Source organism: Canis aureus, chromosome 16 (genome assembly GCF_053574225.1).
Source record: "Canis aureus isolate CA01 chromosome 16, VMU_Caureus_v.1.0, whole genome shotgun sequence".
NCBI classification, from domain to species: Eukaryota; Metazoa; Chordata; class Mammalia; order Carnivora; family Canidae; genus Canis; species Canis aureus.
Window position 1 is genome coordinate 299722 of NC_135626.1, and position 17792 is coordinate 317513.

At 55.5% G+C, this 17792-nt stretch overlaps 1 protein-coding gene across 10 annotated transcripts in view; it reads left to right on the top strand.

Annotated features, from left to right (window-relative positions):
- DAB2IP (DAB2 interacting protein) overlaps nt 1–17792 on the top strand; it is a 189727-nt gene that overhangs the window by 140766 nt on the left and 31169 nt on the right. The window contains exon 1 of one of the 10 annotated variants that reach the window (XM_077850522.1): nt 3375–3960. The exons of 8 other annotated variants lie outside the window; for them this stretch is intronic. In XM_077850522.1, the coding sequence (XP_077706648.1) occupies nt 3791–3960 (170 nt within the window). In that variant the 5' untranslated portion in view covers nt 3375–3790. Of the gene's footprint in view, nt 1–3374; nt 3961–8776; nt 8931–17792 lie in introns of those variants that run through there. One more of the 10 variants, XM_077850524.1, reaches the window with a different exon arrangement.

The window sequence follows — 17792 nt, forward strand, 5'->3', positions numbered from 1 at the left end:
CTAATACCAAGTTTGTTTCTCACCTTCAGCAAAATACGGCAGTTGTCTCTTGAGAAGCTCTTGTCCGTGAACAGCCAGTCCCTGGGGCCGACTTTCCTGCAGGGCATCTGTCTCCAGTCCTGTGACTACCTCTGTCCTCCAGTGGAGGCGGTTTTGGGCAGGTCAGAAAGGGCCTTTGTCCTCTGCACAGCCTCTAGGAAGAAGAGAGTTGTGGGCACAAGAAACGCCCTCCCTCCTGGGTTGTGAGCATATCTGTCCCGAAAGGAATGTTCCTTGACAATCTCGGGGCTGGCTCTTGCACACCAGGAAATGAAAAGTTCCTTGAAGGAAGATGGTTCCAGAGTTCTCCAGAGAGCTTAGCCCAGTTGGTGTGACATCTTTGTATCTGAAAGATGATGCCACATCTGGGCTCTGAGCTTTTGGGAAAAGACTGGCCTGCAGGTTGTACATGTTCGTCGCACATTTGAGTCCCAGGACCTGAGGAACCGGAGATGAATAGATCCCAAGGAGGGCCTGATGAGGCAGGCCGGGAATTCAGGAAGAGGGAGGGGGAGATTTTGTACTTCCTGTGCCTGGGGACACCGGGAAAGGCTTCCCTGCGGTGGGGGCAGTCGAGCTGGGTCTAGAAAGTTGAATGAGAATGGGGAATAGGGGCAGAAGGGGAGGAGATCCTTGGGAGCAAAGATGTGGCCCGGAGGGAGGGCAGGGCAGGCCTACCGCAGAGTGGAAAAGGAGAGCCTGTGGCTGGCTGCTGTGTGCAGGTGGGTAGGTGCAGTGGGTAGGTGGGGCCTGATGCTCCGGGAGGCCTGGGGCCCCGGAGGGGCTGGAACCAGGCAGGAGTGACTGTGTCCTGGCAGCCTCTGGGATTCCCCCAGCTATCTCTGGCCGGGGCTCTGTGTGCTCCTCAGAGATTACACGGTCCTCCGAGCTAAGGCTGGAAGGATATGGAGGAGGTCACTTATTCAGGATTAAGCAGGTGGTATGTATGGGAGCCTGACTTGGGATGTGCATGTTCTGACCCCAAATACAGGCCTGTTTCTTATTTTTATTTTATTCTTTTTAACTGAACTATTGTTGGTATACAGTATAATACTGGTTTCAGGTGTACAACAGAGTGATTGGACAGTTACATGCATTAAGAAGCTTGTTTCTTTTTAGCTTCTGACCACCTTCTTGTGGCAGCTATCATACTGAGAAGCCCCTGTCATAGGGGCCTACTTTGTTGTAACAAAATACCAGAACTGGGTGGACCGTCTAGTGGGGTGGCTTCCTGCCTGAGGGACATCTGGGAATGCCCCCAGGAGAAAGGGGTGTTAGAATTGGAGAGGGAGACTGAGAGGACGGGATGGGTGGCAGGTGCAAATGGTCGCCCGGGGTGAGGTATATCTACTTTCAGATGAAGCTGGGTCAACCTGTACAAATCAAGTGACCAGCTTCTCTGGACTTGATTTCTTCATCTGTAAAGTGGTCACAGTATCTGGCCTTGCCTGTTTGTTGCTAGACTAAGCTCAAGTAGGAGATCTGCATGGGGCCTGCACCCTGGTCCAGGTGCTTGGGAAATGTTCCCTGCCCCTCCTTCCTGTAGCCTTGGCTCCTCTGGGAGCCAAAGGGGCTTCTGCCCTAAGGCCTCTCTCTCTGCCTACAGCCTCACCTCTCCCCTGTTTTTGAAAATTTCGCTAAGAAGTTGGATAGACTCAGATGGAGTCTTGGGCTAGGTGCCCTCTGGGCTGTGTGGGTGTGGGCAGATGCAGATGTAGGGGGGTAGGGGGTGTGCCCGCAGGCCTTGTTGGCCCGGGGTCAGGATCACTGGTGCCTAAATGGATCTGAGCCCAAGTGAGGACACAGCAGGGGATGGAGTGAGTTAGAGTTCCCAGTTTGAGGGTTGCTGTGGGGCACAGTCAGACCTCTTCACCAGCCTTTAGGGCCCCAGCCAGAGGGCTGCCCGCCTGCCTGCACATAGTAGGTGCCAGACAGTCTGGCACTTAATAGGAGCTCAGCTGTTTCCTGAGGGACTGCAGCAGGCTGAAACAAGGGTGAACTGAACTGGGGCTGGTGATGCCTCGATATAGAGGCCATGGCGTTGGTAGGGCCCCAGGCAAGGGCTCTATTCTCCTACCAGTGTCTCCATCCATATTTACGTGGTGGGATTGGATGTCATTATCTCATTGTATCAGAAAGCTGTGCAGCAGCCAACTCAGTGGAGGCTTCTGGGTGCTGGGCCTCAGCTGGATTAACCCTGTAAGAGAAGGAGGTGTGTGGTAGAGACTCAATATGTAGCCATCTCAAATGGAATGGAGAAGGGGGGACTCCAGACAAAAATGTGGGGTTGAAGGTGTGCCCTTCCCAGAGGGGTTTGCATTTCTCGGAGTGCCGGTGGGTCAGGCCAGGTCTGTCGGCCCCTGTAGTCTGCACACCCCTGGGCAGCTGACCTTGCTCACCCCAGTGTCTCCTCCCTCCAGGCAGTAAATCCTGCCCCTGTCCTGCTGGCCCCACTCAGGATGTGGGTTCTTTCCTACTGGGGAGGAACCGGGTGGGAGAGGGAACTTGAACCCAGAACTGCTGCCCGGGAGCCCTGCTTCCCCTCGGCTCAGGTCCCTTCTGCACCGGTCACTTGGGTGAGCAAATCCCCGGCTCTGCGGCTTTGCCTGCACCTCCGCCTTTGTTCACACTTTAAAAATGTTTGAATGGAAGTGCGAGGTGGCGGGGGCGTGGGGCAGCTCTGGGAGGCCGCTCCGAGTCGGGCCGGGCGTGGCCTCCCGGCGGCACCGAAGAGCCTTGCGGCCGCCGGCAGCTGCCTCGCTCCGCCCCGCGGGCCGGGAAGGCCGGGAAGGGCGGGAAGGGCGGGAAGGGCGGGAAGGCCGGGATGAGCGCCCCGGTGGGCGGCTCCTGGGCCGGCGGCTTCCGGCCTGGGGAGCGGGGCGGGGCGGAGAGGACTGCCCCCCGCCCGGTCCCCAGCTCCGGCCTGCCACAGACCCCCAGGAAGGTGCTAGAACCCAGTCATTCAGCACGTGTGCCGCCGCGGGCTTTGCGCCAGGCATTGGTCCGAGGTGGCCCAGCCTTGGTCTCACAGACCTGACTTTCTTAGGGTGGGACAAGGTGGTGGGACGGTGGCGAACAGGATGACTTCATACCAGGGCTACAAGGAGAAGGAAGCCAGGCGGTAACTTGGAGTTTGGGGTGGAAGTTACTCCTTTAGCTGGAGCGGCCAGGGACAGCCTCTCCCAGGTCATTTGATAGACTTGATAGGAGACTGGAATGAGACTAAACCAGCCTTGCCTGGAGTCAGGGCCACACAGGGAATGGCAAGTGCAAAGGCCCAGAGGCGGGACCTGGACGGGATATGACCCAGGGCGGAGTCAGTGCTTCATAGGAGGAGCCTGCAACGGACCTCTCCTGTTGTGGTTCTAATCAGCTTCCTGGACCCAGAGCTTGGCCCCAGGTGTGTACCCTGCCCAGGTGCTTTGGGAGGAACACTTGCCTGTGGCAGGAAGCAACTGTTGGTGTTCAGGAGTTTTTCTAGACTTCTCATACCTGGAGGTTGTGCTATGTGGTTACCTGTGTGGAAGACTGTAATTTTCCACTTATTCCCCGGAGGACCTGGAAACCTCTAGATGTTGTCACCGCTGGATTTTTTCAAGTCGTTTTTGAAATTTCAACTTGGAAGACAGATTCAGCATGTGCTTTGCGGAAAGGGGAAGCCCGTCTGGACATACATCTTAGATGCTGGCCCGAGCCGAGAGGTCCCCTGATCTGACTGGGAGAGGTACCTAGCTGGACACCGTTCTTGGGAATGGGCCTCTGTGGCCTCGGACTCCTTGGTGACAACCTTGGCAAGATTCTGGGCTGGGCAAGAGCACCCACTCTATGGAGACCTGGCCATCTTGGAAAACCGGATCTGGCTCCCAGGCACCTAGTGCCCAGACCAGGGTCATTTGAGAGGCCTGCGCTTCCACTGCCAAGGTCTGTGGGGGGGCTCCGTGGGAGGAAGGGGCACAGGAAACTTCCTCCCTGGTGGGTGGGTGTGGATCTGGCTGGAGGGGGTGGGGCTATTTCTCCCAGGAGGCCCAAGCCTGGGACAACTCCCTCCCCCGCCCGCCCCCTCCATCCAGGGCCTCCTTGGTGTGCTGAGGTGGTCTGCAACAGTGACTCTTCCTCTTTTGGGCCCACGGGGACTGGACGGGAGACGCCCTCAGAGGCTTGGGAGGAGTGAAGGTGGTGCTAGGGTTGCTGAGCTGACTCCTCTTTTCTGGTAATCAGGTGCTCTTTAGAGGGAGCCTGAAGTCTCCATGGCAGGGTGGAGAGAGACCCAAGAAGGCCAAAGCAGGCAAGGCTGTGGGAGGCCTGGAAGGTGATCTAGGCCCAGGGAACTGGCAGGGGTGGCGGGGTGGGCTGTGAGAAGTGGGCCTTGACCCCATGCTGCCAATGAGGAGCCATTGAGGACCCCAGTCTGCTGTTCCCTTAGCCTGGGGCTCCCAGGGCAAGTGAGCAAAAGGGCAAGCCTCTTGGAGGCACATTTAATAATCTTAGCCTATCTCTCTGGTGGTTAGTATTGCAGGAGAGAAGCATTATTCCTAAAACTTTTATTGATCCAGACATTGATAAAAAGTAAAGGGTTTCTAATGGAGTAAGGTTTTTTTTTTTTTTCTTTTTTCCTACTAGTGCAAAGAACATCAGAGCCCTAAAACGCAAATACGTTTTCCTTCCTCTCCCTAGATTTGGGGCTAGGGGTGGGGTTTGGCCTCGTTCAGATCTCATCTTTTCAACAAGCCTTCCCTGGCCAGTAGGCCTGTAGGCATCCCACTGTTTTCCAGCAGTTCACCGAAGCTACCACTTGTGCATCTGGTCTGGTCTCAGAAGGGTGGGGACTGGGTTACAGAATCTGGAGACTCTGAGGGCTGTGAGGGGCACATGCCCTAGGAGATAATGAAGACTTGACTCTTGACTTCTTGGGCTTTCTGGGTTTGGTTCTTTTGCTGCCTTGTTCTTCATTTCGTAAATACGTCCTGATCTCGAACACCATGCTGGAGCCTCCCTTAGGATGCAGCCACAGAAGACACAGCCATGGCCTTGCGGAACTTACCTTCCGTCAGGAGAGAGATGATCATAAATAAGCGGGAAAACAAAGTGATTTCAGACTAGGTGAAGTTGCCCTCCTGAAATGTAAGTCAGGGATGTTTGTCTGCTCTGTTTGGCACCCAGATTCCTAGTGCCTGAAATAGTGCGTGGCTCATAGTTTACACTAAATAAATATTTGCTGGCTGAGTGAGCAAAACACTATGAAAGAAACAAGCGTCTCAGGGGAGAGTAATGGGCAGGACCTGTGACAGCCAAGGCCATCCATCCATTAGGAATAACTGAACTGAGCTCCAGACGCTGGCCTGTCCTGGACAGAGGTGGGATGAGAACTCCCACTGAGGGAGCCGAGTACAAAGTCCCTGAGGCGGGAGAGCAGAGGCTGCAGGTGGGGGGTTGGGTTTGGTGGTTGAGGTCAGAAGGTAGATACCTGCCTACTTCTTAAGGAGGAGTGTGAATTTATTAGGAGTACGGTAGGGAGTACTGGAAGAGTTTCTAGCCCCAGCGTTAAGTAAGACGATTTGCGTTTCTAAATCTGTCCCTCTGGCTCCCTGGTAGGGGTGGGGTGAGGCTGCGGGCTGAGGTGGGCAAGGGAGACTTGAGAGGTGGTAGCCGTAGGATTTGCTGATGGGTTGGGTTCTGAAGGCCAGGGAAAGAAGAGTTCCTGGCTCCCGAGTCTCCACTTTAGACATTTCGGGCTTGAGGTTCTTTCCATGAGGCGTCCGAGAGAAGATGTCAGCCCAGCATGTGGCTGTGTGAGTCTGGAGCTCAGAGGAGGGGAGGAGCACACTAGAGTAAATGGAAACAAAGGAGCAGGTGAAATCACCAAAGCAAGGTGTTCTTCTGAACGGGAGTGCCCCCCCCCCCAAGTCAGAGCCTGAGCAGCTCCAACCACTGCCCCTCCACCCCCTAGGAAAAGGAGTGGGAGAGCCTTGGGTGGTGGCAGGTGTGGAGTAGGAACACCAGAGGGTCTGGTGGCCTGAGTTTCAGGAAGGGTGTGGGCTGTCCTCTGTCTGTAAGGAGAGGATGGAAACTGGTTGGCTTTGGTCCCATGAAGGCCCTCGGGGACCATGGGAAGAACCACTGGGATCAAGACAGGTGTGTTGGATGGAAGAGGAGGAGGCAGTGGTGTCAGGGAAGGGCAGGAAGAACCAGCCAATCTGGGAAGCAGGGGAAGACCAGGTGGGGGCTCAGACTGTCTCTCTTTGTTGGGTTCACCCGTGTCTTGCCTGCTGGTTTCGACCCTGCATACCTGTCTGAATCCTCTATGCAGGATCCTGATGGCTGATGCAGCAGGCTGAAGGGGCTCTCTGCAGAGCTCACCAACTGCCCCATAGTGGCTCACTTTATCTAGTTTGTGGGACCACCCGACCCTGTTTTTCCCCATCTACCTACTTCATCTCTTTCTGAGTCCAAAGCCCCTAGAGAAGAGCATTGTGGAGCTAGGTTTACTTGGAGGTTCTTTCGACCTTTCCCAGAGCACAGCTAGACTTCATTTACACTGATAGCTTTGCTCTGGAATGTTCCTTTGTGTGTTTGGCATCCAGAGAATTTTAAGGTCTTTTTCAGGGTATTTTGGTGGCCAGAACCTTGAACTTCCCCCAAAGCTTGGTTGGCTGTTTGGGGAATTTAATGTGTTCGCCTTGAGGGGTGGACAGTGTAGAGTTGGGGACAACCAAAGTTCTAATGGTTCTCAGGTGGGTCGTCGGTATCTGTTGAACGAATGACACTCAGATATTTGTGTCTTTGGGCTCCTGAGTGGTTTGGTTAAATGCTTCCTCTGCAGCTGGTTAACCAGTGTTTTCACATCTGTTCTCTGCAGGGGGTAGAATATTTCCTCATTTTATACCTGAAGAACCTGAGGCTCAGGAAAGTGAAATGTCTTACTCAGAGGTTACAGTTGCCTAATAACCACCAGAATCACGCACCAGCCTGCAGACCCCTCAGTGAGGCCACCTTTACTGACTAACCCTGTGGGTGAGGAGGTGATGGTGGGGTGGGTGTAGGTCTTTTTGGCCTGGATGCTTCCGGGTGAGGGCAAGCATCTGGGAAGAGCTGTTGAGTGGTGTTGTGTGGTAGTCACTGAGGGTTCCAGTTGGACCCCTCTCCCTCCTTTTTATAGGAGGAATCTGAGGACCTGAGAAATAAGTGACTTGCCCAGGGTCACTACCTAGGAAGCTGGTTTCCCACTTTGTGTCTCCCAACATATCCTGGGGGCAGCCTCCTTCAATTTAGCTAACGTGGCTGCCTGCTCACTCTGAGCCGGGCTTTGTTCTGTAACTCATCAATTCCTCCTAGCAACCCCCATGTGAGGTTAAGTACTATTATTACCCATTTTACAGAGAGATGACTTGTCCACGAACATCCAGGTTGCAAGCGACACGGCTCAGATTTGAACTCCCCTGTCTGTCTTAACCAGCAACCTACCCAGCTTCAAACTTATTTAATTGCCAGGATCGCTAGAATCAGAAACAGAATGGGCCGACCTCAAAGGACCTGGCCCTCCCAGAGTTAGGCCCGAGGACCGTGCCTGGCCTTGGCTGTTCTCGTGGAGGATGGCCAGCCAGCCGCTCCAGATGCCAGGAAATGGCTTACCTCTCTTGGAGGGCTTGTTAGACCAGGTACCAAGGCCCAGGGAGTCAGGTCTCTCCTTTCCTCACCCCTGCTCACTCCTGTTCTAGCAATTAGGGAGGCCCTGCCCATCCTTGGAGCCTAGGGGCCTCTGGAGAGCCTGCAGCCCTGCAGCACTGCCGCCTCCATTTTCGTGGATGGTGGAAGGGCCTCAGCTGGCTTGCGTGAGCCCTGGGTTTGGAAGGACAGCTCTCCTTACCTGTCCCCTCCTCTGGCCATACAGCCCTTCCAAAAAGGGATGAGGGTCTGGGTGTCAAGTATGCCACTCCTACAGAGCTGCCGACCCGCTTCTTCTCCCTCCTTTACCTCCTCCTCTCTCTTTTCCCTCTATCGCATCCTTACCTAGCTTTTGTCTGTCTCTTGCTGTGCTGTGTCCAGGCGTGATTTCCAGTGTTTCCATCTGTAAGAAGGGAAAAAGTAGAAGGGACCTACCTCATAGGGTATTGAGGCCCAGACTGGAAGCCCAGTGGTTGGGCACCTGCAACAAGTGAGTCCCCATCTACCCCCTATCTTGCCTCATGAAGGAAAGATGCTAGTGGGTGTGGAACAGGTGGGGCCTGAGGCTCAGGGTTGGGGGAGAAAGTGGGCCTGGGGCAGGGGGAGGGGGAGCAGGTGGGAGCCAGAAACGTGGCTTGGACTGAGCTCCCCAGCTTTGCTGTGGCCTCCTCTTCGATGAGTTGGGGTTTAGGGATGTGTGTCTGTGGAGGGTTGTGAGGAATCACGGGGCAGTGCTGTGAAGCGCTAAGCGCTGTGTCTGGCACATAGTGCCTAACAATGGGTGCTGTGCCTGCTCTTCGTTCTGCAGACGTAGTCCCATTTGGGGGTTTTTGGGGGGTTCTTCAGGTGAGTTTTGGATTTTTAGTGTCATACATTTTGTTTAGATCTTCCTGAGAAGCCTAAGCCCTCCATTCTGACCTTGACTTTGGGAAGTTTTTTGAGTTTTGCTATCTTGTTTCCTGTACTGAAAAAGGGAATCTGTGCCTTTAAGTCCCCTGCAGCTCCAAGTGGGGCACCGGCCCTTTAAAAGCACATTACAGAGAGTTGGAACTTAGCCTTTGTTTAACCAGCAGTGATTAGTCCCAGCGGACAGGGCCGGGGTAGTATGTCTAGGACCAGAGCGTAGTTGGACTGGCCAGGCCCGGTGGGGAGACGGTGGGCAGACCGGTGGCTGGCCCGGCCCCTCCATCTCTCCGGCCTGGTGATCCTGGTGGCTGCCCTGGGCGACGGTGAGTTTCCTGACTGTTCTGATCTGCCTGAGCAGGGGTTGGAATGTGGGCAACCGCCAGTCCCTGGACCCCCGACCAGCCTCCTGGACCCAAAGAGACTCCCGTGAGATGCGTGGGAGCAGACTGGTGGAGAGGGGTCGTCACAGGTATCGGTCTCGGGAGGGACTCCGTCGTTTGCCAGGGATGGTGTCTCTGCAGACGTCTGCTGCCCTCCCACAATGTGGAAACAGTTAGGTTACCCCACCAAAAAGCAAAAAACAGAAGTGCTGCTGCTGGCTTTCGTGTTTAGAGCGATAAAATCCAGTCCCGTGCTCCTTTCCACAGCCAAGCGATGATGGCCTTATCCTTTGACAACCGGAAAATGTTAGGAATGGCTGAAAAGTTTTCTGGGCTGAGGATCTTGGCCTTTGCTCTGAGTGGCCCAACCCTGGGCTGGGCTGGGCTGGGTGGGGCCGAGCTGGGATTTGGGGGCCGTGTCATTTCCACCCTGGCTCCCCAGCCACTCAGCAGGGCTCCTTTCTGCTCCCTCCTCCTGTCTGTTCCCTGATCCGTGGGCCTGCAGGCTGGGGCTGGTGGAAGGCCAGGAAGGCTGCTCTGGGCCTGGAGTGCATGCGTTCTACTCCAGCTCACGTATCTGAAACCATTGTTAGGAGCCAGGTCGCTGCGATGTGGCAGTCTTTGCTGCCACGAAGTACCTTTGTCTCCAGTAAAGACAGGGATCCGGCTTGTTAACAAACTGTCTGGTGGAGGGGCTGTGGGAACAAATGAGCCAGTGCTATGAAGTGCCAAGCACCGTGTCTGGCTTGTTACAGGTCTGTGTGTGCCTCAGTCTCAGCTACCCTCACTACCGTTTCCAGGGGGACTAGTGGTGGATCTGACTCCTACCAACGAGGTGTCCTTTTCACCATTTTCCATTCAGGGGAAACGATCTACCCCGGGTCCTACAGGAGGTGACAAGGGCAGGGCTCAATGTACAGTTCTGGCCACCCAGAATTTCTGTAAGTTCCTTGAAACTTGGTACGTGTGATCACATGAGTTCTGTAGTTTTAGTGAAAGCCTAAGGCTTTGACAAGCAGTGAAGACAGTTTGGAGCTGGAGCCCAAATATCCGGCCTCCAGCCTTGCACCCTGGTACCTGGGAACTGTGACGTTGGGCGAGCTGCTGGGCCTCTCCATGCCTCCACTTCCCAGTGTATAAGGAGGTGGGGTGTAAGGGTTAAGCCCTGAGGGAGTTGTCAGTTTTGCAGGGACACAGGTCGTGGAGATGGGGGTCTTTGAGCCAGGATTACTGGATAAAGTGGACTTACCTGCTGGGAGCATTCCAAGCATTGGTGGGCAGCCCAGTTTTGCTGGGTTGGGGACACACCTTGGATGCTATATTTAGAAGTGTACAAGTGTATGGCATTATTGGTTGGGATCCCATGGGCCAGGTGGCAAATGACAGATTGGGCTAGCTTATCCTAGAGTCAGCTGGGAGTGGGGTCGGGGGGAGGCTGGTGAGCTCTTGAAGTCTGGCATGCTGTCTGGCCTCAGGAAACCCCTTGAGGTCTCGAGCTTCAGTTTCCTGAACTCTAGTCAGGTAGCTGGGTTTGCATGAGCGTCAGAAGCCATTTAGTGGATCCGTTGCCTGCCTCATATACTTCCCAGGCGTGGGGTGTCATGAGGCGGCACAGTAGAGCCACAGATGGCTCTGATGCACGGTCGCTAGAAGCAGGAGCAGCTCAGCAACTACACCCCACTTTTCTTTGACATCTTGAGTTCCTGCCTTTGTTGGTGGCCTGGGAACCCATGGGTCACTGGCGGCCACCGTCTCCTGCTATTTTGCTGCTGTTGAATGGCTGGCTGTCTCCTGGTAGGTGTAGTCTGGGAAGCAGAGCTCTTCAGTTCCACTGAAATGGCCAGATACCAGGCTTTGGGAGGAATAGGGGGCCAGGGCCCCAAAGTCCCCCAGGCTCAGTGTTGGGATATTGGAGGTACTTAGTAGCTATATACTGGGGCACAGGATTAACTCAGACCAGGAATGGGGGGCATAATGAGGTTCATAAGCAGAAGGAACCTCCAGCAGACTCTGGCAGGAGGTAGGGGCAGCCCATTTGCTAGGTGAAGAAGCTGAGTTCTAGGAGACGCCAGCTTGAGATCTTTGCTCCTTTGGCCCAGTACCTGTTCTCATCTTTGACTCTTGTGTCCCTAAGACCACAGAGCCCCTCCGTCCCAAATTGTGGCTGGAATTAGACAGCAGGGATGGAGATGAACACTAGGGCTGGAAGCTAGGGTGCCTGTGTTTGCTTCCAGATGTGTCCGTCTCCCCTCAAACGGGGGCTTGGGGTGCCCACTTAAAATGGCAGTACGCTCCGTCCTGCTATTGGGAGTGGTGGGTGGAGTGGCGACAGTCCTCTGGGGGCAGATGGCAGAGAGGCTTTCCAAGAGCCCACATAGAGGGAGGGCGGGGCAGGCCCTGCATACCGGGCTGAGTAAGAGGCATCTTGGAAATATCTGTGTGCCCGGGAAGAAGCCAGGAGCGTCCAGAGAAGTGCTGCTGGCATGGGGAGGGGCAGAGTGTCCCAGCAGAGCCAGAACCAAGGCAGATCATAGGGCTCACTGCATGTCAGAGGTGGTGTCATCCGCATTTTACAGATGAAAAAATGGAGACATATGGGTTAATTAACATGACCGAAGTCCCGTGCGTATTTATTTTGAAGGAAGGAGACCTCGCTACGTTGACCAGTCATCAGCTGGCATGGTGCCAGGAGCTGGGGCTGTGTTGACAGGTGGTTGGTACTTCATTGAGGCAGGAAGGTTGGTGCCCAGAGGTGGGGAAGGACAGTCCACACACCGCTTTGTCACCCTCAACAGAAGGCCACATGGCATGGACATCGGTAGTATTAGGAGGGGAGAAAATGCTGCCTCTGCCCTCACCTTCATGTTTCTTGGAGGGGCCAGCTGAGCCTGGGAGGGCTTCTTGGAGGTGGAAAGCTGGGCGGGATTAGATAAGCCAGAGCGGGAAGTGGCTTCCTTGGGGGGATGGAAGTCCTTGGTTTTCAGCTCATTTGTTTTTTTATTTCATCATCTTTCCCTCGCTTGGGTCATGAGTCCCTCAGGGCCTGAGGCAGCTGTTAGAGGTATTTATGGTTGCTGCTGGGGCGGGGGGTGGCGGTGGGGGGGAGTTGCTGGGGAACCAGTTAGAAACCAGTCTCATCCTCGGTGGTGTGATCTGTGGGACCAAGGGGATGGACGGGTAGATTCTTATCTGTGAGGAGGAGAGGGGTGCAGACGGTGCTTGCAGCGGGGGAATACCTCAGTCAGGGCCTTGAACCATTCTCAAGAGTTGTCCAAGTGGAGAAGGTGGGAAGGACACTCGGGCAGAGGGCCAGCTAGCGTGCAGTGGGGTGGCGTCTGGGGTCCTGGGGGACTGTAGTGAACATGAGGCTGGGGTCAGAGCTCGGAGGGCTTTCCTAGGGGAGGCAGGGGGTGCTCGGGGTTTTGAGGGGTCACCCTCCTTAATCTGAGCACCCTGGCCAGGGTCTTGGTAATTTCTCCTGGGGACCAGGGAAGAGGCCGGAGAGCTGTCCCCACTCAGAGGCAGGAGGGGCACTTGGCCGCCCTCAACTCACTTTCAATTTGCCCAGATCTCATCCTATTCAATGAGTGTTCCTCAGATTCTCTTCTTTTAAAATTCAGGGCACTTCGCTGTTCTGCTGAGGTTTATGAATGTTTAAAAACTGCTTTGCGGTCCCCAAAGTAATTTGACAACTCTGACAGCTATTGATTAAAAACCTGAAATTATTCAGGCTGCAGGATGACTTGGGGGATTAGGCGGAAAGTTTTTTGTTTCTTCTCACTCTGCGTGTCCCCTGCCCCCCTCCACCCCACAAAAAAGAAATAAGTGAGGTAAATGTGTTCCTGAAAACTCCGTTAGACTACAGAATCACACTGGAAAGGGTGAGGATAAGGTATGGTCAGGATGCTGGACCAGAACCAGCAGCCCTCACATCCCTGGTCTCAGCCCAATTGTGGCCCAAATCACCAACAGGCAGCAACAGGGTTTCACTCTGCAGGCACTGTAGGTGGTGGTGGGAGGCATTAGTGGTATTTAGTATCTGGTCCATTATGTTCCTGGGTTGTTGACATGTTGGGGTTTCCACGGCGCTCTTGGAAGTAGCCCAGCAAGCGAGGAGACCCCTCCTAGAGAGGAGGGAACTTGTTCAGGGCTGCTCTGCACCAAGTCTGTGGGTCCACAGAAAGGGAGGCCCAGGGTCACAGGCAGGCTAAGGGTTGCCCAGTACAGGAGCCGAGGACCCCCGACCAGGTTTCTTGTCTCCCTCCTGGTGAGGGCCTGAGGACTGGCCAGACGATGGTGATGAGGGTCTAAGGGTCTCAGCTCTCATTTTTGGACTGTGACCTGGCCAAGCCACTCCATTCTCTCAGCCTGTTTCCTCTGGTGTCTTCAGGCTCCCTTCATCAGACTCTTTGGATTAACTGGGGGATGTAGGGGAAAGGTGGCCTTGTGCGCCAAGGCTCTTCAAACCTATTTGAGTTCCTGCTCCCCCTTTCTGCTAGGGTGATGCTGCCTTTTGTGCGGGGCTGTTGGGAGAAGGCCGTGCTATGATTGGATCCACTTTGGTAGAAATACCTGTCACACAGCTGGGCACACAGGAGGTGCTTACTAAGTGGCTGTTAAGTCCAGGAGGCCACAGCAGTGTTGATCATTAAATCAGCATCTGTGGGGCACTTCTAGGAGCCAGGCCTTGGGCCGCACTGTAGCCATAGCCTATGAGGAGCCGTCCTGTTCTCCTATCTTGGTGTCCAGAGTGTGGACCCTCCCTTGCCAGGTCAGCTCCGCAGTGTGGAGGGTAAGCACATGCTCCCAGGGGCAGGGTGAAGACTGGAGACCAGGCATCACCAGCCCAGGGCTCACTCTGTGTGTGAAGATGGGGTCACACTGGTTCCAGTGATTGCTAGGACCCGCTCCCTTGCCTTGGACTGAGAGAACCCTGGGCCAAGAGGGACCGTGCCTTCAGGCCCTGTCATCCCAGGAAGTCTTCCCAGGCAGGGCAGCCAGTCTCCCTGCCTTTTAAGGACAGGCTCTGTCTCCCCTGGGCCATGGGAGCCTCTAGGCAGCTGCATTCTTCTCCACTCCCCTGGGACAGCAGCTGGGCCAGGAGTGAGCCTTGGCCTTCTCAGCAGCGGGTTCCCAGGCCGACAGGGCAAGGCTGGGCCTGGGGAGAAATGGCTCTGCTGGATGTGCCGGGCGGGGCGCTGCCCTGTTTGTGTCTTGCCACTCAATTCCCAGAACGTTGGCACCCTCGGCCTGTGTTTCAGTGCTGGGCTCTGTCCACTGTGGGCAGAGGTTTCCAGCACAGCTCACTGGACCACCTGGCTGTAACGGGCAGAAGAGAGCTTGACGTGTTCTGACCTGACTCCAGAGTCCACAAGTCCTGCCAGCCCTCAGGTGGTCACCTCCTCCATTGAGATCAACCTTGTCCAGGGTTCCTACCCCTTCCAGGCCTGGTTGTGGCCATGGGCATTGGCAGTGGACCACACAAACAGGAGTGGGAATTGGGTCAGGAGATGCTATGCTCAGGAGTCACAGGCTGAGGGGCTCAAGTGGCCCCCTCATGGGCTTTACTATGCCCGCATGCAGCCTGTTACCCAGCCATCCTCCAGGAGGGCAGGCATCCCCTCTGCAGTGTACCTAAAGGGGCTCCCAGTTCCTGCTTACACACTCCCGCAGATAGGGCGCTCACTGCTTTAAAACCAAACCAGTCTGGCCTATTTGGAGACAGCTGTGCCTGAGTGGCGGTCGGTCTCTCCTGGTCCTGGCTCTACCCTCTGGGGTGTGCAGGACAACTCCCTCTGCCCCTTTGAGACTTGGAAGGAGATTCTGAACCTCATTTTCCAGGCTATGCAACCTCTCAACTCACCCCACCTGTAGCTGGGAACATCTTCCCCGTGTCAGATAGGACTGCTTAATTATCACGAGTTTTGTTTTGGGGTCTCCTCCCTCCTTGAAATAATGGGGAATTTGCTAAACTTCTGTGTTAGTGACCTTTGAAGAGAAAAAAGGCTGGAGTTGATAAACAGCTCGTGGGTTGGCTAGAAGGCTATCAGATAAGCCTGTGGCCCAGGAGCTGAGACAATGTCCTCTTGTTCCTGCTCCCTGGCCCTCACAATGAGCTGCTGTTGGCGCTTGGCTGTATCTCCGATGGCAGCTCCACCCGTGCCTGTGCCATGCCCACATTTCCTGGGCAAGGGCTGTCCCACCCTCGCCAGCCCCCCTGGGTCTTCCACCTGGACCCAGAATGAGTGGGTCATGGTGAGCAGGTCAGCTGGCCATGGCCTTTGGCTGCTCAGCCACCTGTGGGGTGATGGAAAGGTGGTGGAGGCACTGATAGAGCTGGCCTTAGACTCTGCTAAATGGGGTTGAGGCCTCACTCCACTGCTCACCACCCCCATGATCTTGGGTAAGCCACCCGGCCTCTCTGGTGCAGTGCCTTAGTCCTGGTGGGTTGTCCTGAGGTTCCAGTGAAGAGACAGGTGGGAGAGCAATATGGGGCTCGGCCATATGGCCTGGGTGTGAGTTCGTATCTGCCCCCGGGAGACCAGGGCAGCATGGTGGAGGGGGCAGCATTTGGGCTGGGCCTCAACTGAAAAAGAAAGGTTTTGTTAGGCAGAGACGCACAGGGAGGGGCAGTAGGGCTTCAGGAAGCAGCATGGGCAAAGGGCCCCAGAGGGAGGACCAGGGACCAAGTGGGGAGGAGAGTCTAGGTCAGTTGTCAGGGTGTGGTGTGAGGTGGTAGAAAAGAGGGCATTTCAGTGAGGGTTTGGACACCAGGCTGAGGCACAATGACTTGATTCTCTTTAGGCCGTGAGGGAACAGCAGAGGGGTGGGAGTGATGCCATGTTGGGTAGAGAGGCCCATCCAGTAGGGTGGTGTTGCTGTGGTCCAGATGGAGAAGGCTGGTGAAGAGGCCCTGCACTGCCCCCCAGGCCGTGGCCAAGACAGCTCTCCAGAGCAGGGGAGTCCAGTGCAGGTCTCCCTACCCTATGGCCTTGGCACTCCCGTCTCTGACCTGGGAACCATGGTACCATCCCCTTCCCAGGAAGTATGAGGATTCCATGCCATGGAGGTAAAAGGCCTGAGCGAACGGCCTCAGTTGGGGAGGAGACGCAGGGCTTCTAGTGTCTGTGGTCTCTTGAGGGTCTAGAGAATCTGCTGTGTCTAGGACTCAGGGACGTCTCAGAGGAATGCAGCAGTGGTGGGAGGTGCAGCCTTGGAGGGTACAAGGAGCCTCCTGGCCTTGGGAGACGTGGACAAAGCCCATAACTGGACAAGGCCAAAGCAGGGACATTTCTTAGAGATTTCTGGGTGAGCACTGGAATGCTGCTCTTGGCACCTGACCTTGAGCAGGCAGCTGCCATGATGACCAATGCTTGGGTCACCTTTGTCCCTTTTCCCAATCACTTGGGTTGAGGGCTCCAGGAGGATTGCCCTCATCCCAGCTGAGCTCCTCCTTTCCAGAGCTTAGCTGACCTTGGCTGTTGGGATACTGGGGCTTTGGTCTAGGTGCTTGGGGGCCCTGAATTTTGGTTCTGAGCCAGACCCAGCCCTGTCCACTAGGAGCCCCCAGCCAGGGAGGAAGATGGTCTGTGATAGACCTTCCCAGCATAGCCTCATGACTATCAGGTTGCTGGGACTGCTGGCAAGGTTGCTGTCTCCTGGGAATCTGGGAAGGCTTCGTGGAGGAGGGTGTGCTGATGCTGAGTGCTGGAGGTTGGAGAGGATGAGGGGACGGCATATGCCGGGAGGCCTGCCTGAGGGAGTTGTGACCCCTGGGGAAGAGCAGCCCAGGGTGAAGTGGAGCAGGCAGATGGACCCCAGCCAGCAGGGCTGATACTGGATCCCGTGTATTCCTGACCAAAAACCCCTCTTCTGGGCTCCAAGGCCTGAGAAATGCCTCTCTGAAGATCCTCTTGATAGCACTTTTTCAGTAAATGCTCGTTAACTGTTGATTTTTGCTTGAAACAAGATCCTCCTTTTTCAGATAAGGGAGTTCCCCGCTCCCTGGGGTTGAGGTCTGGAGGAGGGCTAGGAGGAATGTGAGCCCCAGTGCCTGCCCACTTGGAGCAGGTTTGTTTTCTCCCGGTGAAGTGGAAGTGAGCTCCGTATCTGCCTCTTGGCCTTGTGAGGATTCAGCAAAGGGATACCTGTGACATTTCCTGTGGGCCTGGTGCAGGGGTGCCCCCTCTGCCCCGGTGAGGAGGGCCAGATGCATGGAGCCCACAGGCCCGATGGAGATCTGTACTAGCCAGCGTCTCAGCCCAGTGTAGTCCTCTGGTGTCCCTGCCAGGGTGCTTGTGAGATGAGCTCGGACCTGGGCCGCAGCAGTGTAGAGGCCCTTTGGTGTGGTGGCTGTGGTCTCCAGGGACCAAGGAGGTCATCGAGGTAAGCCGTCATCAGATGGCTGGGCACTGGAGGGGGCCATGCAGTGGCAGTGTTGGGTTGCCATGGAATGGCAGGAAGGAACGGACCTGATGCAGGCACTGGGGGACACAGAGACCCTGTGTACAGTGGCATCAAGCCCCAGCCACCCACACCACACAAGGCAGCCATGGGCAGGGCTCCCAGATCAATCCCGTTACAGCAGGGCCTTGGGCAGATCCTGTAACTGCTGCTCCCTGAGCCCCTTCACTTTCTGTAAAATGGGTAAATGAATAGTCCTGGTAAAAGAGATGTGAAAGTGAGCAGGTGGGTGCCCTGCACTAAATGGAGGCAGGTGCCTATGGGCAGGACACCTGGGAGTGGGAGCAAGGCAGCATCTGGCACCTGGTCACCTTTTACTGCACTTCCTAGGTAGGGAGACTG